This window comes from Antechinus flavipes, chromosome 4 (assembly GCF_016432865.1).
Source record: "Antechinus flavipes isolate AdamAnt ecotype Samford, QLD, Australia chromosome 4, AdamAnt_v2, whole genome shotgun sequence".
Lineage (NCBI taxonomy): Eukaryota > Metazoa > Chordata > Mammalia > Dasyuromorphia > Dasyuridae > Antechinus > Antechinus flavipes.
Genome location: NC_067401.1, coordinates 481,387,149 through 481,415,146, shown reverse-complemented (window position 1 = coordinate 481,415,146; position 27,998 = coordinate 481,387,149). Strand labels below are relative to the sequence as shown.

General features: G+C 49.0%; 1 protein-coding gene across 1 annotated transcript; it reads left to right on the top strand.

Annotated features, from left to right (window-relative positions):
• The first annotated feature begins 64 nt into the window (after positions 1-64).
• On the top strand, positions 65-27,590 carry MPL (MPL proto-oncogene, thrombopoietin receptor). The gene is made up of 12 exons (XM_051999962.1): positions 65-211; positions 2,920-3,088; positions 3,418-3,596; positions 8,606-9,012; positions 9,546-9,702; positions 9,899-10,028; positions 12,130-12,323; positions 12,461-12,603; positions 13,023-13,182; positions 13,288-13,381; positions 24,573-24,663; positions 24,743-27,590. Exons 1-12 carry the CDS (start codon positions 118-120, stop codon positions 25,094-25,096), a joined length of 2,172 nt encoding a protein of 723 aa, XP_051855922.1. The 5' UTR covers positions 65-117; the 3' UTR covers positions 25,097-27,590.
• The last annotated feature ends 408 nt before the right edge of the window (positions 27,591-27,998 follow it).

Genomic DNA, 27,998 nt, shown 5'->3' with positions numbered 1-27,998 from the left:
TGGGAAAGGGAAAGGGACAGGACGTAGGGCCATATCTGACAGGAACCTGTGGGCCTGGGGTAGAGAGAGAGCTGGGGCCCAGCTTCCTGAGGGGAGGACCAGGGTCGCACAGCCCACATGCCCAAAGGGATGCCAGCCTGGGTGTTCATCCTGGTCACCTGCCGCCTCCTCCACTTGCCCAGCCAGGCCACCACCTATGTCAGCAATGAAGGTAAGGGGACAGAGCCTGAAACCCCCCTCCCAAAGGCCCGGCATCATAAGGTAAGGGGGGGAAAGAAAGGGAGAAGATGAGGGGGACATTGGAAAGGCAGAAGGACACAAGGGGAAAGGGAGAAGGGAAAAAGAGGAGGGGAGAGGGGGAGAGGGAGAATAAGAAGGTGGTGGGGGAGAATGAGGGAAGGAAAGGGAAAGATGAGGAAGGAGGGAAGGGTGAAGGGGAGAGGAAGCCTAGAGAGAGGGAGAGAGAGCAGAAAACTCCTCAGGGTGGGGGCCTCGGTGAGGGGGTGAGGAATATTCAGCCCGGAATTCAGCCGTGATAAAGTGCCTACTGTGTGCAGAACACTGGGGGAGATTTATAGTCATAAAATACACACGTTCCTATCCATTTCATCAGAGAAGGGCTAATATAGGAACAAGAGCTCTGGGAAGCTGGGACCGAGCAGGGCATCCTGGGAGGGGGGCATCTGGCAGGAGCTGAGCTTTGAATGGGTTTGGAATTCAGCAGAGGAAAGGGAAGGGAGGACAGCATCCCAGGCCCAGAGAGACAAGAGGGCAGGACAGTGAGGAGAGGATGAGTCAGATCTCTAAGTCCCCACGTGTGGCGACCTCCCCCTACCAATGTGGGCTAGCCCCTTCTCCGAATCACACAGCTGCCTTGGATCACACAGTCAGTAGGCACCAGATGGGAGACTTGAACCCAGGTCTCTCCAGTCCTGCTGCTATACCAGGCTGCCCCTCAAATGCCCAGGGCATCACAGACGAGGAGCTGGCTTTAGAGACAAGATTTAGGGTAAGAAGGGACCTCAAAGTTCATCTAGTTTCATTTCCACAGGAGGAAACAGAGGCCCCCAGTCTGGGTCATCCAGCCAAATAGCAAAGCTGAGCTCCTTCCCCTCTGCCTCCCAAACCCCTTCCTCAAACCTCAGTTTCCTTAACTGTAAAATAAGACAATAATGTTTACACTCCCTGCCTTTCAGGGTGAACCTTAAGGGTTAAAGGGTAAGCTAGGAGAGGCAACCGTGGGGCCTGGGGGCTGGAGAGCCAGCCCTGGCACCAACAAAGCCTGAGTTTGTCTCTGACACTTATTGAGAGGATGGCTTTGGACAAGTCCCCTAACACTGGGGGCAGGGAAAGTACCGTGCTCTGTTGGCAGAGGGAATCTCTTCATCTGGGAGCACCCGAGACCATGAGATCACTATCTCTATTATTATTATTATTGTTATTATTTTTACTTTTTTGTATCCCTATTATTATTAATAATAAGTTAAAGGACAAAGTTTCATAGGAATGTCTTATTCAGGGGCAGAGAGACAAAGCCAGGAAATTAAACTGACTCCAGGACGAAGGCCTTGAATGCCAGGCAGAAGGATTGAATTATAGGGAGCCTGCTTTAAGTCAGTCGTTTCTTTGACATCTTAGTAGTTCTCTGCTCTTACACCATCTTGTTGGGGGTTGAATCCTGGGACGATCCATGACCTGCAGGCATTTCCTGGCCTTCTTGAGGCAGCGAGGTGGCTCCTGGCCAGAGCCCTGGGCTGGAGTCAGGAAAACCCGAGTCCAACTCGGGCGGTGTGACCCTGGACGAGTCACTTAACCCATGTGCCTTGATCCATCGGAGAAGGCAATGACAATCCAGTGCAGTGCCCTGGCCAAGAGAACTCCGTGGGCAGCATCCGGTGTGCTGTAGTCCGCGGGGTGGCAGAGTTCCATCCGGCTGAACAATAGGGAGCCACTGAGGGGTTCTGTTTGTTAACGGAGGAGTGACCTGATTCAATCTCTGGACAAGATCTATTATTCTAGGAAGGTCAGTGCTGCCATCCTCCAGAAAGCTGGCTGGCGCTGGTGCCCCCTCCCCTTAGCCTTTTGCATTCTGGGCTACAACACTGCAGAAAGCTTGTCTAGAATTGTTATCCTCGCCTCAGGGCCAGCTCTGCTCCAGACTGAATTTCTGGGTATACTTAAAAAACATTTATTAAGCGCCAACTGTGTGCAGGCACTGTTCTAAGTTATGGGATACAAAGAAAGGAAAAAGACAACTCCTACCCAGCTCTCAAGGAGTTCACAATCTCCTGGCAGAGAACACCAACCCAACTGCTTAGGGGCAAGTTAGAAAGGGCATAAGCTGCCAGTGGGAGGAGCCAGGGCAGAGCCCCCAGTTCTTCCCCTTGGTCCAGCTCTGGCTCCCTCTGCCATCCTGGAGTATCCTAGTCCCTCTTTAAAAAGGGACTTTTCCCAGGAGTCAGGGGCCCTCCCCACCTGACTCGGGGCCAGTGAGATCTACATTGATGAAAGAGTCCTGGCAGCTTAGAGGCCCACAAGCCGCCCCTAGACTACACAGAAGCCGCCAAAGGGCCCTCCGGGGAGCTGCCTGGGGAGCGGGCTCCAGAACCATCAGCCCGGGGCCCTCCAGGGCCTGCAGAGTGCGGATAGCCTTCCCCACCTCAAGCCCCTTCCTCGGAAGCTTGGAGCTCAGCACCTGGCTAACGCTGGTGTGTCACCTGTAGAGAGCTCCCCGTGCGGCCGCTCAGCCCCTGGCAGCGGCCGCCCCCTCGGGAATGACCCGGGTCCCGCTCGGAATCCGGCCGGGAGCCCTTGGGGCCCTCGCCAGGCCAGACCGGGGTGGGGGTGGGGGGAAGAGGGTGGGCAGGCCCCGCAGGAGCGGGCCACCCGCTGACGGCCCGGCCTTTGGCTCCTTCCCAGACGCCTCGCTCCTGGCGGCAGAGCCAGAGCCCCTGCGCTGCTTCTCCAGGCAGTTCGAGGACCTCACGTGCTTCTGGGACGAGGTAGAGGAGGAGGACTGGGCTGAGCAAGAAGAGGAGGGTGGCCAGGAAGACGGAGGGCCCTACCAACTTTTCTTCTCCTACCCCGGGTGCGTGCGTCCCACGCAGAGATATAGTCCCAGACAACCCCCACCGCCAGGGAATGTTGGGGGGTGGGGGAATAGGGGGAGAAGACGGAGGGGAGGGAGGGGGCAGGGCGGCGCGCATTCTCTCCCTCAGGTAGAGCCCCCTCCATTCCCCACCCCCTCCTCCCGCCCCCAGTGGAGGCCGGAAGGAGGGAGGAGGAGAGGGGGGACGGGGAGCCAGGCAACCGGAGAAAGGGTGGGCGCGGGATGGCAGCACCCTCTCCTCTGGCAGTTCCCACGCCGGGAGAGCACAGGGGCCTCCGGAGTCCCTTAGATCCGTGCCCGGCCTGCAGGGAGGAGCCCCAAGTGTGCCCGCTGAGCTCCCAGAGGCTGCCCAACGGAGGGCTTCGCCACGTCTGTCAAATCCAGCCCGCGGAAGGCATGCGCCTGTTTGCCAAGCTGACGCTCTGGGTGTGGGACCCTGCCAACCGCCGAAACCGGACCCAGAGAGTGCTCAGCCTGGAAAACGTGGGTGAGGCCCTCTCTGCACAGCCCGGCCCCTCCTCCCTCCCCCCAGTGCAGATGCTCCTTTCTCCCCACAATCCGGTCCTCCCTTCCCACAGATCTGTCCCTCCTCCCTCCACACAGCCCTGTCCCTCCTCCCTCCACACAGCTCTGACCCTTCTCCCTTCACACAGTCCTGACTGTCCTCCCTCCACACAGCCCTGTCCCTCCTCCCTCCACACAACTCTGACCCTTCTCCCTTCACACAGTCCTGACTGTCCTCCTCCACACAGCCCTGTCCCTCCTCCCTCCACACAACTCTGACCCTTCTCCCTTCACACAGTCCTGACTGTCCTCCCTCCACACAGCCCTGTCCCTCCTCCCTCCACACAGCTCTGACCCTTCTCCCTTCACACAGTCCTGACCCTCCTCCCTCCCTACAGTCCTGCCTTCTTTTCTCAGATCCTGTTCTCTCTCCTCCCAGCCCTCTCCCTTCTCACGCAGAATCACACATTTAAAAGCTGGAAGGGATCTCAAGGGCATAGTCCAAAAAGCACCCTGGCTCCAACATACCAAGCAGTGGCCAGCCAACCTTTGCTTAATGACCTCCAAGAAAGGGGAGCCCATCATCTCCTGGGAAGGCCCTTTTCCATTGGGGGACTGTTCTGATAGGAAGTTGTTATTCTTTTCTGACATTCAGCCTAAACTTATCTCTCTGCAACTCTCCCCTTTCTCCACCACTGATGATTCAAGCAGAACAAATCTCTTCCATGGAAGTCCTTCAGATACTTGAAGGTCATTCTCTAGAACCTTATTTTCTCTAAACAACCATCTGAGGTTCCTTCAACTATTTGTCAACATGCTCCTTAAAACAGGTCACCCAGAACTGAACCCTACTAAGTGGCGTCTGAGCAAGACAGGGTGAGGGACTGTTAGCTGAGCAGACCTACTCCTCTGAATGCAGCCCAGCAGTTTTTCTGGCTTCCACGCTGCAGAGGAGGTGTTCAGTGGGGCTCTCAGTAGCCGGCATGTTTAGGTCTGGGTCCGACCAAGTGTGTACGGCCATCCCACCCCAACCCTTTGCCTCTGGACTCATCTTATACCTGGGAAGTTTCACCCAAGTATTGCAAGAACACATTTGTGCCATTCGAATTTCATCTTATTAGATGTGACTAAAAAGAATAGCATTGCCTGCTTGTTTATAGTGCTTTAAGGTTTGCTAAGTGCTTTAAAAAATATTCTCTCATTTTATACTTACAACAACCCGAGGAGGTAGATGTTACCATCACCTAATTTTATAGATGAGAAAATTAAGGCAGACAAAGACTTATCAAGAACACTTGGGGTGAAGATGGGAGAAGAGGGAGCCAGACAGCTAGCAAGTATCTGAGGTAGAATTTGAACTCAGGGCTTCCTGAGCTCCAGGTGTAGTTCTTTATCCATCACATCACCTAGCTGACCCTTCTAGTCTCTTCAGGTTTTTTGGGCTCTTGACTCTGTATTATTAATAATAATCTGACATTTTAGGTAACAAATTTAAATTCTACAAAACAGTTTATACAATCATCCCATAGGATGCCACAAAAATCCTATAAAGAAGATATTGCTGAAGCCCAGATAAATTAAGCAACTTATTTATCAAGCTTATATCTAGTAAGAACCTGTCCAGATCTTTTGGGTCCCTGGTATCGTTCTTTCCTTCTTTCTCTTTTTTTTCTTTCTTTCTCTTTTTCTTTCTCTCTCTTTCTTTCTTTCTTCCTTCCTTTATTTTTCTTCTTTCTCTTCCTTTTCCTCATCCTCCTCACTCACATTTAGATAGATCTTGCAGATCTTCAGAACACTTCACATCCATCATATCCCATGGAACCTGTTGGATCCTGAACCAGGAAGACCTATGTTCGACTCATACATCAGACATTTAATAGCTATGTCATACTGGGCAAGTCATTTAAATTTCTGCTGCCCCAGTTTCCTCATCTGGCACCATTCTGGCAAGGTACTTATGAAGGTCAAATGAAATCTTTATAAATTGCTTTGCAATCTTTAAGACATTAGTTATTAATTATCGTTAAATATCAGTTATAATGATATGCTAGCTAACATCACCATCACCATTCCCTTGTTAGGAAGATATTACTGTGGCTGGGAGGAATTCAGCAATTTGCTCAGCATCACACTTCTCATAAGTGGTGGAAGCTGGATTTGAACCCAAATGTTCCTGATTGCAATCTAAAATTCTTTCAAGTACACGTTGCTGCTCCCCATGCCGCAATTCTCACTCTCCCAGTTTTCCATCCACTGCAAAATTAATGAGCCTGCCATCTGTGCCTTTAGAAGCTATTGCTAAAAAAATTTTTAGCAGCCCATTGTCAAGGACGTATCTTTGGGCCACTCCACAGGAGACTGTTTGCCAAGGTGGCATTGAACCATCGGTGACAGCTCTTGGAGTCTAGTCATTCAACTAATTCCTAGTCCAGTTAATTGCACTCTCCTCTATTTCCACATCTCATTTTTTTTTTTCAAAGAATAGCATGGAATGCTCTATCAAATACAAATCTAGATAAATTACATGTATGCCATTCCCTGGGCCTAATAGTCAAGTAACCCTATCAAGAGAGACTGGCAGGACCTGTTCTTTAGGAAGCTAGGCAGGTTATTTGTAATTAATGCTTCCTTTTCTAGTGGTCACCTCATTAATAATTCATGAAAAATTTTTGCCAAGAACTGAAATCAGATGTACTGACCTCAATCTTGTACGGAGTTTGTTCTCTCTTTTTTTTTTTCTTTTAAAAATAGATATCTGATTAATTTCATATTTTGTATACATTTTATTATATGCACATTTTATATTTATTTTATTAAGTTTTATTAATTGGTACCTAATTAATTAATCAGCAATCATTAAATATTTCCTACTTACATTTAAGAAAAAATTTTATATTCTTTTTTTTAAATCTTGTTTGAAATGATCACCTTTTCTGCCCTTTGAGAAGGCAAGCAATATGATATAGATTCTAATATATATGAACTCATGTAAAACATATATCCTTATCACCCATGTTGCAAAAAAAAAAAAAAATCTCTTTTCTTTTCCAAAAATTTGCCCTTTTCCAATCATACAGAATTTCTCCCATTCAGCATCTTTCAAGTATCACTCCCAGAGAATTGGTAATCCTATCCAATTCAATTCAATAAACATTCATTAACACTTATTCATGTTGCAGCCATCAGGGATGCAAAGACAAACACCCAAAGTCCCTGCTTTCCAAAAGCTTATGTTCTGTCGGGACAGCATCCAGACCACGCCTTAAATCTCAGAGCATTACAATAATCTCTAGTTATCTCCTTAATTTTCTTCCATTTCAACGTGACTACTTTAGTTCTATCCCTTACAATGCAAAAGTCATCATCCTTGGCAGAGAGAAAACAAGTAAAACAAGACTTGAGCTCCTCAGTTTTCTCTTGATTGTCTTTTATCATCAGCCCTTCTATCCCTTCTCTGATTATTTTCTCTTTCTCAACAGAGCAAGACTCAATTAAAACCAAAACCTGACACCTCCAATTCTTCCCTTGTCTTTAGCTTTCACTCTTCTAATATGATTCTTATAGGGTCACTTCAATCTTTTTTTCTTCATTTTCCTTCTTTTGTTAACATTTTCTGTATGTATCTTTTCAAAATGGAGTTGGTTGATAAATTCCCCATATAGCCACATTGGTCTTTTCAAGCACTTTCACTTTTCTTCTTTACTAGAATTATTTCTGCCTCTCTGGAGTTATTTTTTTTTTTTTTTTTTTTGCTTTTTTTGCTGAGGCAATCGGGGTTAAGTGACTTGCCCAGGGTCACACAACTAGGAAGTGTTAAGTGTCTAGGATCATATTTGAACTCAGGTCCTCCTGACTTCAGGGCTGGTGCTCTATCCACTGTGCCACTCAGATGTCCCTATTAATGAATTCTTTACACTTGCCGACTAGTAGTGGACTGATTTCCTCTGTAGAATTTTATTTCTCTGAACCCTTTCACTATGAACCCTATGCTTTCCCCAAATCTGTGGTATACCCAGATGTTCTCTCCTTCTCTTTCACAAACTCAAAGAGGCAGTGATGACTTTTCTTCACATTTCCCATTATTTCTACCCCAAGAGTAAGCTCCTCTCCACTGACATCAGTGCCTTCACATTTTGAAAGATGACATTGCCATCAATCCATCAAGAAGTTATTAGCTTCTCTAGCTGTGTGACCTTGGGCAATTGCCTCCCCTCCCAAAGTTATTAGCTTCTATGTTTTTGGAAGAGAGAGCTCTCCCGCATACATTGAAATCTCCCACTGTATCATCATTATATCATGCTTCTGTTCCAGTCCTATGAACTCTTTTCTGAATCCTCCATCTCTCTCCTGCTTCTATCCAAGTAGTCTGCTGTCTGGTGAAAATCTCCCTTCAGTTTCTGCCTCCATTCATCTTCCCTCATACATTCCCCTTCTGGTTCCTGGATTTCCAACCATGAACTTTTCATCTTTCTGCTCAAGCTCATCCCGCCTCTTCCCCCCCATGTCTTTCTAATAAAGCATATCCTTCCTGAGCTATATTCCTATCGTGGATTTCATCCCACCGAGTTTCACGATTACGGGTTCATCCCATCTGTTACCTGACCTTTGTGCCTTTTTGTGCATGGACATTTAAGGTCACGTGTATTCCTACCAGCATCCTTCCTGGATGTTGTCTCTCACGAATATCTGAGTGACTAAACTGCTTTTCTCTTTCCTACATTGTGGCTACTCACTCTGATATCTGGCTTGTTGGAGACACTGGGTTAATTCTTTCTGTTCCCCTCCCTTTTCAATTAAAGCTCTAGATTTACAAGACTCAAGGCCATTTCCCAATCCTGTCATTCTTCACAGTCTTGGGTATTTTATTCTTCAGCCTTCTACTTACAGTTCTGTCTCCTATGCTTTGGAAGGATCCTTTAAGGTGGTTTGGGGAGCGCTCACGGTGGTCTGGGGTGGGGAGGAAGCCCTGAGATGCTGGGTCCTCTCCCCTAGGCCTGCCGGCGCCACCTAAGAGCATCACGGCAGTGACTTCTGGTCAGTCTGGGGAGCTGCAAGTCACATGGGAGGCACAGACCTCAGATATTAGTGACTTCATGCAGCATGAACTTCAATATGGCCCTTTGGATCCCAGCAACCCTGCTCAGCCCACAGTCACAGCGCTGCTCCAAGCACCCATGTGCTGCCCATTCAGAAAGTGGCCACACACCCAGCCACCCCAGGCCACGGCAACCCCCAGACCCGACCAGGCTCCAACTCGGCTTCCAGGGAGTCAGTCTATACAGCGGTACCCCGCCACCGAGGGACCCTCCAGAAAAGGATACGTGAGCCAGGGACCTGCTGTGGGGGGACCCACAATACCGCAGTGGGCTGGGCCAGAGCAGCTAGGGGCCACCAGAGAAGTAAGTATCCAGCTTTCTCTGTCCCCATCTTCTCGCACCCTAGACCCGGAGCATTTCCTTTGGTTACGAACAGAAATGGCTATGAAGCTTCCTAGTGCCCCATCCTCAAGGCTTTCTTTCCCTACTCCATTCCCAAGATGACATGTTCAGAGTTTAGAGGTTGAGGTCTCACAAAGCCCAGGCTTTCTCAGGGGCTACTTTGGGGCTAAATTCATTATGGATGAGTCACAAATCTTTCACTGAATAAATTCCTGAGCCGCCAATGGACCAGAAGGATAAAGAAACCTAGTTTACGAGCTCTTCCACCAATGAGAGATGATATACCCAAGAGGCCGGTCTTGGGATAAGAATCATTCACAAAGCCCCCTTCAGTAAGGTAGTAAGCTCCCCATTATCATAGTTATCCAAGCCAAGGTTATAATAAGGATATGGTGGGTGGGACATTATATGGAGGAGAAGGAGAAGATAGACTAAAGGAACTCTAAAATCCCATCTGTCTCTGAGTCTCTGATTCAATAAGCCCCCCTCTTCAGTCCCTAGGTCTAATAGGTGAAAGTTGTATCATCTCAGGATTTCAACCTGGGACCTCATATTGGCTCCAGCTCCGGAGCAAGCCTGATGGAATCTCTCTCAAGGGTTTCTGGGGACCGTGGTCATCGCCTGTGAACGTTACCCTGCCACGGGACGCAAGTGAGTCACCGGGGGAGGGCAGGTTGATTTTGTAGAGGAACAGGAATGGGGAGAAGAGCAGAATCTTCCCCCCATTCATTCACACACACACACAAAATGCAGTAGAAGTTACTGGGGGGAGGGGGGGCAGGGATAGGGAGAAGGGAGGGAGAGAGGTTCAGGTGGGACCCAGCACAGTCTTCCTCTCCTGGTCCAGGGGAGATTGGGCTTCAGTGTTTTACTCAGGACCTGGAGCGTATCACATGCCAGTGGCGAGGACCAGCCCAGCCCATCACCTCCCATGGCTACTTCTACCACTGGGCAACTGGCAGCTGTCCTAGAGACAGGTGAGTAGGCCGGAGGTGAGCCAGCAGGGCTGGCGGTCTGGATTAAGGAGAGCTCCGGGTCTAGGGCCACAGAATTACTCTAGTGACATGGATGACACCATCCTTATCCAAACCATCATCAGATTAAAGCTGCCATTCCTTGGCAGGAATAATCAATCAATTACCAAGCTCTGATTAAGCATTTGTAGTGTGCCAGGCACTGGGCTGAGAGCCGGGGATACCAAGAACATGTTCCCTGCCTTCAGGGAGTTCACAGTCTGATGGGACAGAGGAATAAGTCACACAAAAAGACACAGTAGAAAGTAAATACAAAGTAACCTCAGAGGAAATGGCCCAGGACCAGGAAAAACCTCACCTGGAGAAGACAGAGCTTGGGTTGGGTCTTAAGGAAAGACCAAGATTCTAAGAAACAGATGAGGGGAAACTGCATTCTAGGTGGTGGTGGTGGGGGGCGCCCAATCCAAAGGCACAGAGACCCATGTGAGGAACCCCAAAGCAGGCAGGTGGAGCTGGAGCATCAGTGCATGGAGAGGAGCTGTATGCTCAAAGGCTGGTAAGGTATTATGATGCTGCCATGGTCACATTTTAGGGAAATCACTTTGGCAGTGGAGGATAGATTACAGAGAGAAGGTCTTAAGCCACAGAATGCTACATTTATTCTTCAGTTAGAGTTGGTGTAGTAGGGAGGGACGGACCCTTCTCCACTAATGTCATAGGTGATGGAAGAGACACTGCTAGCCTGGCACTTTGGATTTATTTGTTTATTCATTTATCCATTTATTTGTCCATTTGTTTATTTGTTTGTTTGAGGTTCAGTGACTTGCCCAGGGTCACACAGCTAGGGAAGTGTTAAGTGTCTGAGATCAGATTTGAACTCAGGTCCTCTTGACTTCAGAGCTGACGCTCTATCCGCGACACCACCTAGCTGCTCCCGGACTTTGAATTTATTAAGAAAGATTTTAGAGAAGGAAATTCTTGAAATTCCTTGTGATAATTGTACCTGAGTATTGACTTACCCCAAGGGAAATGAAGAGTTTTCTCTGGCCTTGGATCATTAACTAGCTCTTATTCAGTGTGCCAGGGATACACTTGGGAAAAGGCCATCTCTGCCCTCAGGAAGTTCACATCCTGCTGGAGGAGACAACATGCAAACAATGATGTGCCAGCAAAATGGGCAGGCAGGTAGAGAGCTGGGAGAGACCCGTGTCATGAAAATCCACAGAGAAGGAGATGAGGGGGATCTAGTGTCAAAAGCTGCATAGAAGGAGGAGATTTGGCAATCTGGAGATCACTGGTGTGAAGCTCCGCCAACTGCATTTGCCCCCATTCCCTAAGGAGAGAGAGAGGGGGGCTCTAGAGCCCTCTCTACAGGCACCTAAGCCTGTAAGTCAAGCTACGATAACTTGGGTGGTGCATCCTGGCACCCATCATCTCCCGTCAGAGGGCTCACCTGCAAACAGCTGTGGCAGCACAAAGAGTCACAGAGGAGATGGCAGGTCATCCGAGAGGGGAAGGCCCCACAGCTGACAACCCCAGGACACACTTCCTGAGTATGAGAGCTGAGCCTGGAGATGGAGATGAGGGGGTAGACCATCCCTGGAGTGGGGCAGACCAAGCCAGGACAGGGCATAGAGATGGGGGCTGGAGTGTCAAGTTAAGGAGACCAGAGTCCCTGTATCCCAGGGTACATGGAAGAGAGGAAAATGTAAGACTGGAAAGGGTTAGAGTTTACAGAGGACTTTAAAAGACAAACAGAGGATATATTTGATCCTAGAAGTGATAGGAGGCACTCAGTGTGAGTGAGAAAGGGGGATGACCCAATTAGGACACTTGCAATCATCCAGGTAGGAGTCCATGGTTGTGTGAATGGAGAGGAAATAGATGGATAGACAGATAGCTCCTCTCCATTTACATAATATATACATTTATATCTCTATATGGGTATGTGTGTATTATATATGCATATGTGTATATGATATATGAAGGTGGTGACAACCTGTCCCAAGTGCCAGGGATAGGGTGAGGGCTGGGAAAATCGGACAATGGTCCTGGAGCCCGGGAACCTTGTCAGCCTAGCCTGGCTCATGGGCCGCGGTGGGAGGTGGGGGTTTCTCCACAGGGGCCCAGTCTGGGAGAAATGTGAGAAGACGGACTCCAGGGCCGAGGAAACCCCAATCTCCCTCTGCCATTTCCAGTCTCAAAATGACAGTGCCATTCACATCCTGGTGGAGATCACCACTGAACAGGGCACCGTCCAGCAGTACCTTGCCACTCCCTTCTGGATGCATCAGATTGGTGAGATTCCATCCTGCCGCCGCAGGCCCCTCTCCCAGGCTCCACCGCGGCATCGTCCTCCTCCCCAAACTCGGCACCCCAGTCCCCACTCCCCGTGGCCCCAGCGGCTCTGAGGACTGCTTCTCCTGCCTCTCCAGTTCTCCTCGAAGCTCCAGAGCTGCACTGGGCAGCCGGGCCCCGGGGGCAGCTCAAGCTCACCTGGAGGGCCCCCGCGCCCTGGCTGCCGGGGAAGACGCACTACCAGATCCGCTACTCGGTTCAGAGCCACGAGAATTGGAAGGTGAGGGCTTCCAGCGCCCCCCGCCCCCCCCCCCCAGCTTGGGCACAGCCCCCGGGCAAGCTGGAGTGTGAGCCTCGGGGGTCCCCGCGTGCGGGGCATCCTGGGTGGCTATGGCAGGATCAGGATGCGTCAGTGTTGGGCGTTAATTGGGGAAGGGCATTAGGGTGCATTCACGCGAGGGAGGGTGTGTGAGTGCGCCTGAGCTGCTGGTGCGTGGGAGTGCGTGTGGCAATGTCATTGTCTCAGGGAAGGCACCAGGGTAAAGCCACGTACCGGGCAGGGGAGTGTAAGGAGTAAGTTCGCAGTTCAGGACAAAGGTGTGTCAAACTCCTCCCCCCGCCACGGACGAGCGTACACGCAGGCCAATCAGAGGCCGCAGAAGGCCTCCGGCCCCGCCCCCTCCATTTGGGTCTATACAGGTGCTGGAGCCTCCGCGGGATGCGCTGGGAGAAACCCTGGAGCTCCGCCCCGGGGCCCAGTACCGACTACAACTGCGCGCGCGGCCGGATGGCCCCACTTATCACGGACCTTGGAGCGCCTGGTCTGCGCCTGCGCTCGTGGAGATGGCGCCCGAGAGTGGTGAGAGGCTGGGGTGGGAGCTGGAGCCAGGGAATGCGGCTGCGCAATGAGGGAGGGGGCGGGGCTCTAGGCCCAGCCTTTTTGACCTCCGCGACCCCCTGACAGGCTGGGTATCCATGGTGACGAGTGCGGTGCTGACGCTGGGCTTCGGCGGTCTCGTGGGCCTCGTGTTGCGGCGCCTCTTCCCCGCGCGGTTCAGGTATAGGCCCCACCCTCAGGCGCGTGCGCGTGCGCGTGCGCGTGCTTGGCCACTCTCTTCTCCCACCCTTTCCCCGCCCCACCGGGATACTGTTGAATACAAATGGATACAAAGTAGCCGCGGCGGGAGCCCTTCTGGGGAGGCAGATCCCTGTGTGCTGGAGGCGGAGGCCCACGGAGCCGAGCCTCGGAGGCTTGAAGGGCCCAGGGGAGGCGGAGAGCATTCCAGGCACGTGGGGCAGAAAGGGCAGAGGCTGCAACTGAAAGGAGGGCAGGGCCATATTCCCCGGGAGTAAAAAAGACGGGAAAAAGCAGGTGCTGAAAGGCTTATCCTGGAGGTAATAGGGAGTCGGTGATGTTTGTGGAGTCGAGAACGTCATGGTCAGATAAACCTGGATACCTCGGAGTCTGTGAACTTGTTTTCTTTTTTAATATCTTGATAATTATTTTAAAAGGGGCTTCCTTTGTAGTCTTATTTTTTGCTCTTAAGTTCATGATTCAGGGAAGGTTTGTGACACGCTCATTAGACAACCCTGTTAATGGTCCCAGAGCAGGACCTGTTCTAGAGGGTTAGGCTGGCTCTTTGGAGTCCTCAATTCTCATTCTAGCCAATTACAAATCACTTCGATGATCCAAATCCACCTACCCAGTCCTAACCTCTCTCCTGTCCCCAATCTCCATTACAAGCCCCCTAGGATCCAGCCACTTGGGCTTTCTTGTTGTTTTCTCAGGCCTCTAATGCCTCACCGGGGCTGGACAGCTCCAACCGGAAGTCCCATGGGCATGGGGACTCATTAGCTTCCCCCAGACCCTCCTCCCTTCCCGATTCCCTCTCAGTCATTCAAGTGCTCCGTCTTGTTTGGGCATCTTGGAACTCTCATTCTCTCCTACCCATCTCTCCTACCCAATCTGTTGCCAGGTCTTGATTTGATCTCTATAAGGGCTCTCTCCCCTCTCTCTGACACTGCTCCCAACTCATCACCTCAGGTCTACTTGTTGTTCTCACTCCCCATTCTGTTCCTTCTAATCAGCCTCCAAAATGATCCTCCACAAGTCCAGGTCTAACCAAGACACCCCACCCCCAGCTCCAGAAGTTCAGAGGATCCAACACCAACCTTTTGTTGAGCATTCAAAGACCTCTCCACTCCACCCAACTTGGCTTACTGTTTCTCACATGCTTGCTAACTGCACCTGGCCCAGGTTGTACCCCACACTTACACTCTTTTCCCTCTTCACCTGTACCTTTCCTCTTTCAGGATTCAGCTCAAAGCTCAGTTTCAGAAGGCTTTTCCAAGCCTCCTACCTGCTGCTTGTGCTTTCTCCTGGTATCTGAGTATCACGTGTATAGGACTTTGTATAGACATTTATTTGGCACCCGCTATGTGTCTGGCATTGTGCTAAGTGCTGAGGAAATATCATGTCTTCTGGGAGTTAACACTCTATGGAACACTCTAAAGAAGCTGGGGGTGGAGAGAAGGTATCCCCTGGGCAAGATGGAGTAAAGTTGCATGAGAAATGAAAGGGAGGCTGGCCTGTGTTGCTTCTTAACTAGAGGACTGGCCTGTGATGTCATTGTACTGAATAGCTAACTACTTGGTAAAAAAAAAAAATAAATCTCAGCTTTTCAGCAATTCACCACCTGCGTGTAGGGCCGCGGGGAGGAGGAAAAAGGGGGATCAGTGCTCTCCCTTAGTGAGAGCCTATCCTACCCTAGCCAGGGGATAGCCAAGGCAAGATTTGAATGCAGCTCTGTCTTCTTTGCTCTGAGGTCCAATTTTTATGCCATGGGCCACAAAGATTTTTCGCCTCTATTAAAATGGGCCAGTGATGGCTTTTTCTTTAGATTCCTAGGGTAAGCACTATGGTTGGTATATAGTAAGTGCTTAATCAATGCTTGTTGCTTTCGCCAGGAATCAGCCTGGTTTCCCAAGGTAAGCGCTATGCTTGGTATACAGTAGGTGCTTAATCAACGCTTGTTGATTTTTCCAGGAATCAGTCCAGCTCACTTGCCTTTGGTCTGCAGACAGTAGTCCTTTTGATCTCTCTCCTGGGTCACTGACAGACACTCCATGATTCTATTTGCTAATTGTCTCGAGACCTGGCCAATTGCTTTCTTGCCCACTCGGGGCCTAGGTCCTGGAAAGAATCTAGAGCAGTCTTAGCTGCCAGATGCTCCGTCCTTCTCATTGCTCTCAGCATCGAGGCCAAGGGCTAAGGACCGTGCAGACAAAAGCCAACCTGTACCTTCAATCCACAGAGAATGTCACTGTGGTAAATAAATACTGAGAGATCCAGGGAGGCCACTTTGCTGAAGTTGGGTATTGAGGAGGAGCCGCCTTATTTTGCCAAACAGGGACAATGGACAGAGAGCAATGTGAAATAGAGACAGAAAGGTAGGTGGGAACCAGCTGGATGGTAGAATTCTCTCTGTAGAGAGGGCTTTGAGGGCTTCCCAGGCCTCTTGGGCCATCATCTCCCAGCAGTCACCACTGAACTTACTCTTTGCCTGGTCTATTGTCACAACCTCCTAATTGGCTCCCCCAGATTCCAGGCTCCTCTCCTCTCCAGTCATGCCCCAAATTAGCTGGCTGAAGCTTAGGTCTGAACACGCCCATTCTCTGTCTGAGAAGCTTCCGGGCTTCCCAGGGCCTCCAGGATCCACTACTCAGTCTGGCTGCCCCTATCCTTCCAGCCTGGGCACGTTCCTCCCCCTCAGCCCATTGACTGCTGGTAACTTCCCCCCTTTTTTGTGCCCACATGTCTCCTGTTCCTGGAAGGAGCTGCCTCCTCCCCTTTGCTTCTTAACATCTTTCGGTCCCTGTTCCTGGCTCTGCTCCTGCTGCCCAAGCTGCCTTCTCCAAGTATCCTGTACGTATTAAGTCTGCTCCCTGCTCTCCCTGCCCTGGACTGAACACCAGAGGGCAGGGCCTGCTGCTTGGTTCTTTGTACCCCTGTGCTGGCCCCAGGGGTGCCCTGTAAACCAGGTTGTGCCCCATTGTTTGGGAGAGGCTTCCTGTGATCTTGAAACCCGGCCTTCCTCTCTTTGGCTGATTTGGGCTTTGCTATCCTTTGCCCAGCCAGACCTCCTCATCCCAGCTGGACCTCTCAGAGGAAGGGCCGGCCTGTGATAGGACAGGCGAGGCCATGTGGCTTCCTCCTCACCTCTGCCATCTCTGCCAAGATGAGCCATCAATCAGACAGCCTCCAAGTTTATTGCTTTTAGCAGAGAGAAATCACAGGCCCCATCAAGCTGTCATTTATTAGATACCTGCTGTGTACCTGGCAGTGTGCAAAGCAAAAAAACAAACAAAGCAGGCACAAAATATTTTTGGAGAAAAACATTATAGGGCAAGGATTCTCAGTTAATGGTAGGGAGATTAAGTACTTGTTTGTGTTTTGTTTTGTATTTCAATAGCATTTGTTTCCTTTGTGATCCTATGTACTTCATTTTAAAAATAGTTCTGCATTCTTGAAAGAGGCCAGAGGCTTCACCACATTGTCAAAAGGATCAGTTACAAAAATGGCAAACAGACACAAAAAACTGCACTGGGAGCTGGGGGCTCAGATCTGGGAAGGATAAGGTGCTTGAGCTGAGTTTTCAAGGAAAGTAGGGATTCTAAGAGGTGGAGATGAGAAGGGAAGGCATACCAGGCAACGAGTACAGCCTGGGCAAAAGCTTGGAGATGGAAAATGGAGTGTCGTGTGTGAGGAAAGCCAAGGTAGCTAGACTAGAGTGTGTGGAGGGAAATAATAGAAGGTTAGGTTGGGAAAGATTTTCAAAACCAACTAGAGAGAGGAGTTTGTTCTTTACCCTAGAGATATGAGATATTAGTTTTAGTAAGGGGTGATGGGGTCAGAGCTGAATTTTAGAATATCAATTTAGCTACGGGTAGTATATGGGCAAGAAAGGAGAAATAGGAGGTGGGCAGGGAGGCCACTGGGAAAGTAAGTGGCAGCTGTATCACTGGAACAGAGGCTTTGGATCCAAAAGATGCTCCATGGTTACTGGGGAAGGAGAGAAGCTAAGGAGTCATTAAGGAACACACGTGAACATGGAGTCTGGGAGGATAGTGGAGAGGGGCACAGAAGGGAGCAGGATTTGGGGAAAGAGAAGTTCTCTTTGAGGCATGCTGAGTTTGAGGAGCCTGCAGGGAATCTAGCATTGATGGCCAGGAGCCACTGTACCACCCTGCCTCTGCCCTATCAGACCAGCTTGTTTCCTCTTTCTGGGCCTCTGTGCAAAATCCTACCGGCTAGGACTCTGGGGCTTCCTCCCACTGTGGGACTGTGCTTTCCCCCCATGCTCTTCCTTTGAGCTGTCTCAATTTCCTCACCTGAATAGATCTTACCGGTCCAGGGCCTCTCTCCATCCTTGCAGAGTTCATCCCAAGTCACAGGGACCCCCTCAGGATACTGGAGTTGTTTGCCATTTCCTTCTTCATTCATTTTACAGATGAGGAACCTGAGGCAAATAGGGTGCTCAGGGTCACCCAGCAAGTAAGGTAACCTCGGGTCTTCCTGAAGCTAGGCCTGGCACGCCATCTCGGGTACCGCCGAGCAGCCCCCAAATATGGTAGCCTGATGAAAAATAGAGTCCAGTGAAAATTTGTTTAAAAATAAATGTATTAATGTGATATAATAGCAAAGAATTAGAAAAATATATTTCTCATTCAGGTTTATTACAAAGTAAAAAAAAATAGTTATAGGAAGCAATATTTTAAGAAACTTTTAATTGCTGAATTTAGCTATATAGGTAATACCACATATATTTTGAGATAAGTTTACAATGATAAGTTGAATATGTTATTGCCTTTTAAAATATTTTAGCAGCATGAATTGCCTGGTCTTCTCTTTCTTTAAATTTTCCTAGGGATGCTAGTGAGTGCACAGAATTTTAGCTACATCTCATGAATTTGCATGCTCACATTCTCACGTAATAAACAATGTAGCAGAAAATCCAGAAGCATTTTCTAAAATCAATAATGCTTTTACTGTCCTTGCAATATTTTTCAACAGCAACATTCAAATAAACTTGAAAAGCAGACTTTGGAAATAACTTCAGCCACTCGTGCTTGAAGCAATCAATGATTGTCGCCTCTCTGAGTGAAAGGGTTTCAGTACTGATAAACGAAAGTGCTAGGCAGTTCTTAGACACTTCAAATCCAGGTGGAGTGGTTTTTATGTCTTAAAAATGGAAGTTCTGAAAGGCATCCTTTCTTAGAATAAGCCTGTTTCATTCACCTGAAAATTTTGTTGAAAAGTATATCCACAGGGGCATCTGGGTGGCACAGTGAATAGAACAGCAGCTCTGAATTCAGAAGAACCTGAGTTCAAATCTGAACTCAGACACTTAACACTTCCTGGTTGTGTGACCCTTGGCAAGTCATTTAACCTCAATTGCCTCAGCCAAAAAAAAAAAAAAAAAGTATATCCACACTCATTTTATTCTTCAAAACATCAAGATATTTTGCTACCACATGCAAGTGGGCTCAATTTTTTAAAAATAACATTTTATTTCCCCAGTTACATGTAAAGAGAATTTTTAATTTTGAGTTCCAAATTTTCTCTCTCCCACCGTGATTTGATATAGGTTATACATTTGAACTCAGTTTTCAAAGCAATCAGCCAAGCACGATAAAAGTTCCTTCGGTATCGATTTCATTTCCATTTTCTCTCCCTGCCTTAAATATATTTGAAGCTTTTGTCTGCAGAATGGCTGCTGTGCTAAAAGGAATGCATTGATGATTGTAATCCTAAATTCAGATTGCTAAAAGATACTCCATTTGATCATTGTAACACTTTTGTTCTTTGTAGTTGTTTGCAAACCACAAAAGGCTACTGCAACTTAGTCTTTTCCATCTGTTTCATCTGCACGTTTTATAAGATTCAGCCCCTCTGATATCATGGCCCTATTTTAGAACCGTTCATATCATTCAATTACATCATCATTTAACGCTTTAGCAAGCTGTTTCTTTTTTGTGCCTGCAGTGTTTCCACCTCACATATTCTTCCTTTTGTCCATTTTGGTAAGAGCTCTTGTTCCCCTTATTTATTTAGGTTATGTACATTCAATTTTTATATAGTTCCATATGAATCATGTTTGGAGAGAAAAATCGGAACAAAAGGGAAGAACCATGAAAAAAGAAAAAGAAAAAAAGGTGAAAGGCGTTGATCCATGTTCAGTGGCTACAATTCTTTCTCTAGAGGCAGATGGTATTTTCCATCCCAAGTCCATTGGAATTGCTTTGAATCATTTCACTGCTGAGAAGAGCCACGTCTGTCACAGTTGATCATCACTTAGTCTTGTTGCTACTGTGTACGATCTTCTCCGGGTTCTGCTCACCTCGTTCAGTATCAGTTGATGTAGGTTTTCCAGGCTTTTCTGAAATCAGCCTCTCATCATTTCTTTCTTTCTTTTTTTATGATATCATCCTTTATTTTATTTTATTTTTATAATAACTTTTTATTGACAGAACCCATGCCAGGGTAATTTTTTACAACATTATCCCTTGCACTCACTTCTGTTCCGATTTTTCCCCTCTCCCTCCACCCCCTCCCCTAGATGGCAAGCAGTCCTATATATGTTAAATATGTTGCAGTATATCCTAGATACAATATATGTATGCAGAACTGAACAGTTCTCTTGTTGCACAGGGAGAATTGGATTCAGAAGGTAAAAATAACCCAGGAAGAAAAACAGAAATGCAAGCAGTTTATATTCATTTCCCAGTGTTCTTTTTTTGGGTGTAGCTGCTTCTGTCCATCCTTGATCAATTGAAACGGAGTTAGGTCTTTTTGTCAAAGAAATACACTTCCATCAGAATACATCCTCAAACAGTATCATTGTTGAAGTATATAATGATCTCCTGGTCCTGCTTACTTCATTCAGCATCAGTTCATGTAAGTCTCTCCAAGCCTCTCTGTCTTCATCCTGCTGGTCATTTCTTACAGAACAATAATATTCCATAACATTCATATACCACAATTTACTCAGCCATTCTCCAATTGATGGGCATCCATTCATTTTCCAGTTTTTTGCCACTACAAACAGAGCTGCCACAAACATTTTGGCACATACAGATCCCATGAAAGTAACTTTAAAGGGCAATTAGTCCAACCCTATTTTTTTTTTAATAGCTTTATTTGCAAGTTATATGCATGGGTAATTTTTCAGCATTGACAATTGGAAAACCTTTTGTTGCAACTTTTCCCCTCCTCCCCACCCTCTCCCCCAGATGGGAGGTTGACCAATACATGTTACATATGTATATATAAGTATAAATTAAATACAACATATGTATATTATATATATTATGTATAAACATGTCCATTCAGTTATTTTGCTGCACAAGAAGAATCGAACTTTGAACTAGTGTACAATTAACCTGTGAAGGAAATCAAAAGTGCAGGTGGACAAAAACAGAGGGATTGGGAATTCTATGTTATGGTTCATAGTCATCTCCCAGAATTCTTTCGCTGGGCGTAGCTGGTTCAGCTCATTACTGCTCTATTGGAACTGATTTGGTTTATCTCATTGTTGAGAGCCACGTCCATCAGAATTGATCATCATATAGTATTGTTGTTGAAGTATATAATGATCTCCTGGTCCTGCTCATTTCACTAAGCATCACTTCATTTTAGTCTCTCCAGGTCTTTCTGAAATCATCCTGCTGGTCATTTCTTACCAAACAATAATATTCCATAACATTCATATACCACAATTTATTCAGCCATTCTCCAGCTGATGGGCATCTCTGTTTCCAGTTTCTCGCCACTACAAAGAGGGCTGCCACAGACATTCTTGCACATACAGGCCCCTTTACCTTCTTTAGTATCTCTTTGGGATATAAGCCAGTAGTAACACTGCTGAATCAAGGCGGTATGCACAGTTTGATAACTTTTGAGCATAGCTCCAAATTGTTCTCCAGAATGGCTGGATGTGTTCACAATTCCACCAACAATGTATTAGTGTCCTAGTTTTCCCACTCTTTCCCTGTCATTCTAGCCAATCTGACAGGTGTATAGTGGTATCTCAGAGTTGTCTTAATTTACATTTCTCTGATTAATAATGACTTGGAGCATCTTTTCATGTGGCTAGAAATAGTTTCAATTTCTTTGAGAATTGTCTGTTCATATCCTTTGACCATTTATCAATTGGAGAATGGCTTGATTTCTTATAAATTAGAGTCAATTCTCTATATATTTTGGAAATAAGGCCTTTATCAGAAACTTTGACTGTAAAAATGTTTTCCCAGTTTATTGCTTACCTTCTAATCTTGTCTGCATTAGTTTTGTTTGTACAAAAACTTTTCAATTTGATATAATCAAAAATTTTCTATTTTGTGATCAGTAATGATCTCTAGTTCTTCTTTGGTCATAAATTCCTTCCTCTTCCACAGGTCTGAGAGGTAAACTATCCTGTGTTCTTCAAATTTATTTATCATCTCATTCTTTATGCCTAGGTTATGAACCCATTTTGACCTTATCTTGGTGTACGGTGTTAAGCATGGGTCAATGCCTAGTTTCTACCACACTAATTTCCAATTTTTCCAGCAATTTTTGTCAAACTGTGAATTCTTATCCCAAAAGCTGGGGTCTTTGCCAACCTGTTATCTTAAAGGTAGAGCAACTGAAGGTCAGAAGGAGGGCATAACTAATTCAAGATTACCCAGATATCACATGGAGTCAGAGGTGGGACTAGATTTCAGAGGTAGGTCCTCTTGTTTTGGAGCTGCATGTCCCATGTGCAGGACACAGCTTGTCTGAGCTGCAGGGCAGCTCTCCCCCTTTAATTTATTAGGTTCATAGATCTCCAGGGTGCTGGTCTTCCTTTGTTGCTTTCCACCCATGAATAGGGAAGCTTAAATTAGAACCAGTGAATCCAAAACTCATCCTTAAAGCGCCTTCTTAACCTGCTTTTTCCCTTTCCTGACTCCTTTTCTCTTCTGAATCTTCTCCTTGGAATCAGCACTAGGTCCACTTCTCGCCATCTGTGCTTTCCAGGCTTGGTGGGCAGTACTCAGCAGGTTCTCGAGGTGTCCCCGGACCAGTGGACATGGGGATGCTGTGGGGTAGCATTTACCTAGATTCTAGAAAGGCTTCCAAGCAGGGTCTTTGAACATTGTTGTGGAGAAGATGGAGAAATGTAATCTTGATAAAAGGGAGAAGAGTTTAATAATAGACCCCCAAAGGATTCATCAGTTAGAAGGATTCAGAACCATTTGTGTAGCCAGACACCCTCAGAAAGCAGTTGTCTTCGTGGTTGACAGTTGGAGGAATAAATGCTCTGTGCCTGGTCCTGGGTGGGACTCCTTTTTTTCATCCATGACTTGAATCAAGGGTATCATCAGTCAACAAATACTTATCATGTGTGAACTGGGCCAGGCCCCGCTTTTTTCTGGGATTCTAAGGAGGGCACAGGCGGGATGCTTGCCAGTAAGGAACTGCTATCTAAGGAAGGTGACATGTGTGTAAGTAAGCAGAGAGTAGCCTGGGCAGCAGGTGATGGCAGTGATTCCATGGGGAGGGGAGGGGGGTGGGCAGGGGGGAGGCTACCCAGGACAGGGATGTCAGGATCCACATTGGCTCATTGGACTGGCTCACCAAGATGAGACTCAGTAGGGATAAATACAACATCTGCTTTGGGGTCAAAAATCGGCCTCCCAAGTACAAGGTGAGGAAGGCCCAGTTAGACGGGGCTTTGTCTGACAAAGCTCGAGCAGCTTGGAGGCGCCACCAAGGCACTGGCTCAGAGCGCCAAAAACCCCAGACCCTTCCCAGATGTGGCTTCATAGGGGGCACTTCAAACTCTGCCTCAGTTGTCTACTGTAAAGTGGGCCAATAATAGCATCCACCTAGGTCGTTTTGAGGGTTAAATAAAATAACTTAGATAAAGCACTTTGTTGTAAGACCCCCATTACCACCACCACCACCACCATCACTATTTTAGCCTACTGCAAGGTTAACCTGAGTCAACAGTCTCAAGTCCATAAGCATTTATTAAGTGCCTGCTGTATGCCAGGCACTGTACTAAGGCCCAGGAATATAAAGGCAAAACCAATTTCAGGTTTTAATGGGGGAGACCACATGCAGACAAGAATGAAGCAACAAGATTTCGACAGGATAAATTGGAGATGATGTCAGAGGGCAAGCATGAGCATTAGTGGGGATGTGGCAGCCAATTAAGTGAATGGGCCCACATCAAGGAGCTCAGAACTTTTAAGAAAGCTTTTGAGAAAGAAGAGGGTCTACAGGAAGGGCTAAGCAAAGGGCCTGGAATCCAGGGATTCGAGGATCCCTCCAAGAAACTGGGAAAAGATACCAGGAATGAAGTCCCTGAGCAACTATGGAAAGAGCTTTTGTGGGAGGGAGAATGAAGCAAACTTGGCCCCAGAGGATAGAAGCAGCAGCAGTGGGAGCCAAGGCCGGGAGGGGGTTAGGCCTGAGTGTCAGGGAAAATGGCAGGCTGGTTCCTGTTTTTGAGAAGGAAAGGTAAGCTGCCCCTTCGTTTCCTTTGCTCTCTGGAAGCTTCCCTTGATGCTTCCACTTGGGAGACAGCATTTGGTGGCCAGACGCAGAGAAGGCGAGGATCTGAGATACAGTGTGATTCCCCAGGGGATCTGCCGCCTGGCCCCTGTCTTGGATGCTGGGCGGGCTTGGTCGAGGACTTGGGACATCTTGGGCTAGATCAGAAGGGCTTGCCTGAAATCTGGAAGAGCTTGCTATCTTGGTTTGAGGGAGCCCCAAGGAAGCCCTTCCTTTCTGGGGGCAATTCCATGTTGGCGAGGGTCTAAGAGACTGCTTAGCCCTGGTCCCACGAGGCCACGACTCTCTAAGATGGGGCCGTTTCCTTCTGCCATCGGCCCAGGCAGCCCTGCCCTGACTTGCCCTACTTCTGACTGTGGAAGTGCTTGAGAGAGGACTGTGGGCTCCAGGCCAGCTAACAGGGGAGGGACAGGACACCCTGTTCTTAGAACACACCAAAGGGGCAACTTCTGAAGCTTTTAATGAAGTACACCAGGCCACATCATGTGCAGGCCCCAGCGGGGCCTGGTGAGAGGTTGTTTGCCCAGGTGGGTGTCGGTAGGAGGGCCTTGGATACTCACTGCAGCCCCCTCCTCACTGCTCCTTTCACTTACCCTCACAGAGTCCTGGCACTGACTTGTGTCACCCCTCTCTCTTTCCCTGCGCAGGGCCCTGCGGCAGACCCTATGGCCTCCACTTCCTGACCTGCATCGGGTCCTTGGGAGTTTCCTCACTGAGCCTCCCACCTCCACGAGCCAGGTGAGTGAAGCCCTTGTCTCCTGGGCTTCCTGATCAGGTCTACATCCCCCCTCACGGTCCCTGACCTCATCTCTCCTAGCCCAAGGCCCCAGCCATAACCGAAGAGGAGGAACCGAGCGTCTTGGAGGTTCTTTCTGAGTCTGTGGATGGTCAGTCCCAACTGGACTACCCCGTGTTACTGCAGGCTGGCTGCCCGGGCTCCTCCTGGTCCCCACCTTTAGCCCCAGCCCCTTCACATTCTGAGCTTGACCCCACCACCCACATTGACAACTACTCCTATCTGCCTCACTTGTCCCAGCCTCCCCCCCACTCAAATCCCTGCCACCAGCCCTTGGACAAAGTACTGTTCCCTAGAGCCCCCAGGCCCGAGTGCCTGCCGGTGACCCCCCTCACCCCACTGCTTTCCCAAGTGAGCCCAAGCTCAGCCTACTGACCTCCTGAGTGGGGCCCTCGCCCTGCCCACCTCCCTGCCTCCTGAGCAACCCTTAAGGCCTCTGTTTCCCCTCCCAAATTAAGCCCTATGGAGCACAGTTGGGGCCAAGCTGCCCCCCCGCCCAGCACCCAGCCCTAACACTCCTTCCTAGTCGTGGAGGCCCGAGCAAGCCTGGGCCTGAGCTTTATCTGGGCAGCCATTGGTCCCCAGAGTGACCAACCCTAGGGACAAAGCACTCGAGGTCTCTCCCAACACCCGGGGATCGAGTCTTTCCCAAAGCCTCTGCCACCTTCATTGTACGCAATTGGAAACAGCCGTAGATCCTCGGCCTGTGGCGTGGCTCCTTCGCCATCTGCCCGGAGCCTGGCGTCAGTGACTCACCTGGCTCCTTAGCTATCGCACACAGCCGCTCAATAAAGGTTTCCTGGAACGACCACTTGGGCTTCCTACACTGGGGACAGAGAGGGACGCAGCTGAAGGAATGGCCAGGCCCCTGGGCACCGTCCCAAACTCTGCCAGGCGGCAGAGAGGCGGCCACGGCTTTGCCAAATGACCGTGGGGGAGGCCCTCAAGGGCAGGTAAGAGAGGCGCTTGCCCCCAGATCTTGGTGGGAGCTCCAGGCCTCTTGTTGGAGCGGGCCACCAGACTGGGAATGAGGAAGAGCCAGCTAGCTTTCAGTTCTGACCTCCAGGCGGGTGACCTTGGGGAAGCCAGACCCTTTCTGTGGCCTGAGCGCCTGCTGGGGTCCCAGCACTGGGCTAGGCACGGAGGGACAGCCTGAGACAGGGGGCTGCGCACATGCGCAGGGCCCTGAAGGCTGACAGGGACGCTCCAGCTTGCTCATGTCTCATTTAAGCCCCCCATGAGCCATGATGAGAAAACCACTAGCAGCATCTCAGCCCCTTCCACCCCACTCCCCCGAGGGCGCCTCAGGGATGGCTAGCAAGGGTCGAAGGGAGAATTCAGGGGGGGTGGGGAGGAGAGCAGACTTTCCAGGCTAACCCAGGGCAGAGTTGCCCTCAACACATGCTCATGGACTAATGGGGGGAAACCAGATGATGGAGAGCCTGAAAGGTGGAGGAACAGGGAGAATTAGAAGAATCCTTGAATTTCTGAGATCCATGGGCAGGGAAACTCCTCAAAAGAACACTGTATCTGCACCTTTCATTGTGCATTTGAGCCATAGTGCATTCAGTAGGCTGCCATTCAGTCTCTGGTGGAAGACCTTCACAAGGAAGGGGAGCCCACCTTCCCCCAGGGCACCCGTGCCTCTTGGAGGTAGCTGTTGGCAAGCTTCCTCAGTGTCTTTGCAGCTTACTACTTTGGATTCTGCCCCGTGAGGCTAAGGAGAAAGAACCGAGCCCCTCATCGGCGTGGCAGCTCTTTCTGTCCCCGAAGATGGCTGGCATGGTTCCCCCCGGTCTCCTGGGCAGTTGGGATGGCCAAGAAGTTTTTCATCTCCTGCCAATGTTGAAGGGTGCCAGAGCCCCATGTGGTTGGCTCTGACAACAGAGAGCTGGCCATTCCCTCTGTTCACTGTGGGCCAGTGACTCCTTCCTCCAAGCCCCACCCTGCCTCCCATCCGGAGGCCTTTCAGAGCTGGGGCAGGTGCCGAAGGGAGGTCTCGGGCTACGTGGCCAGTGTGCTCACACCTCTTTCTGTGCTTGCTTCCAGCCCATCTCTCAGGCCTTGTTCACTGTTCTCAGTCCCCTCCAGCACCTCACTCTGTATTCAGCCCTCGCCTCTCAGCACCCCTCCAACCTCATACCACCCATCATCCTCCTGGTCACCCAGTCACTGCAGACTGCTGTCCTCACCTTTCATATCCAGTGAATCAGTTGCCACGGCCTAGCCATTCTTCCCTTGACATGTTCTCCACAAGGCTAGGTGACATTCATTCCTCAAAAAGGTCCCTTCTCTTTGTGGACTTCTTGTCTTTGTACTAGCCATCCCCCCCACTTCCCCAAGCCTAGAATGTTCTCCCTCCTCATCTCCACCTTTCAAACCCTCTGATTTCCTTCAGATCTCAGTCCAGATGCCTCCCCCGCAGTGCAGGCCCTGGCTGATTATCTCATTCATGGCGTCCTTGGGCTTCCCAGGCTGGTCCCCTGCTAGCTTAGACCAAAAGGAGCATGAAGTAAAATTCTTGTACTCCATCCAGCAGCTAACAAAAGAACCTTCCTTAGCCATGACCGGAGAAAGATGTTTACCCAGGATAAAAACTGATTCAGGAGATCAGCTCCTCAGGGACTGGTCTGCCATCTGAAGCCCACCAGTGACCACGAGTTCGTCTCCCTCCAGAATGGTTTTAAGATCTTTTAAGGGAGAACAGATCTAATTTGCTTGGAGTTGGGGAGGAGGGGAAGGTGAGTCAATTGTTCTCTCTCCCCTAGAATGTAAGCTCCTTGAGGTCAGGGTCTCTTTTCTTTGTTTCTCTACTACTTAGCTCAGTTCCTGGCACACAGCAGGTACTTAATAAATGCTTTTTGATTGACTTCTGACTCTGTTGTGATTCTCCACTTCCTTCTAAGATCTAGGATCGCTAGCTCAGTCAAGGGGCCTGGGGATCATACCCAATAGGTCCAAACAAAGCTGTGGATGCTAACAGGTTAATCTTGGATCATGTTATGCCCTGACTCAGAAATCTTATGTTATCCCCCTAACCCCTTCACCCACAAAACCGAGTTCAGACCTGCTCTCAGGGCCTGGCATGAGCCCTGTCCCCAGCTTTTCTGTTGCCTCCTCACACAGCCCCCAAATGGGGCCAAGTTGGGAGCCTTGACTTCTGAGCACTCCCAGCTTCTGTTCATTGCTAGGCAGAGTTCCAGAATCTCCATGGCTCTCTGCAGAGCGTCACCAAGCCCCCTCCCTGGAAGACCAGCAGTGACAAGATACTCACTAC

Coding starts and splice junctions, on each gene's coding strand:
- MPL (XM_051999962.1), top strand. CDS start 118: ATGCCCAAAGGGATGCCAGCCTGGGTGTTCATCCTGGTCACCTGCCGC. Junction 9,703..9,898: donor TACCCTGCCACGGGACGCAA/GTGAGTCACCGG, acceptor CTCCTGGTCCAG/GGGAGATTGGGCTTCAGTGT. Junction 10,029..12,129: donor GGCAGCTGTCCTAGAGACAG/GTGAGTAGGCCG, acceptor CCGCGGTGGGAG/GTGGGGGTTTCTCCACAGGG.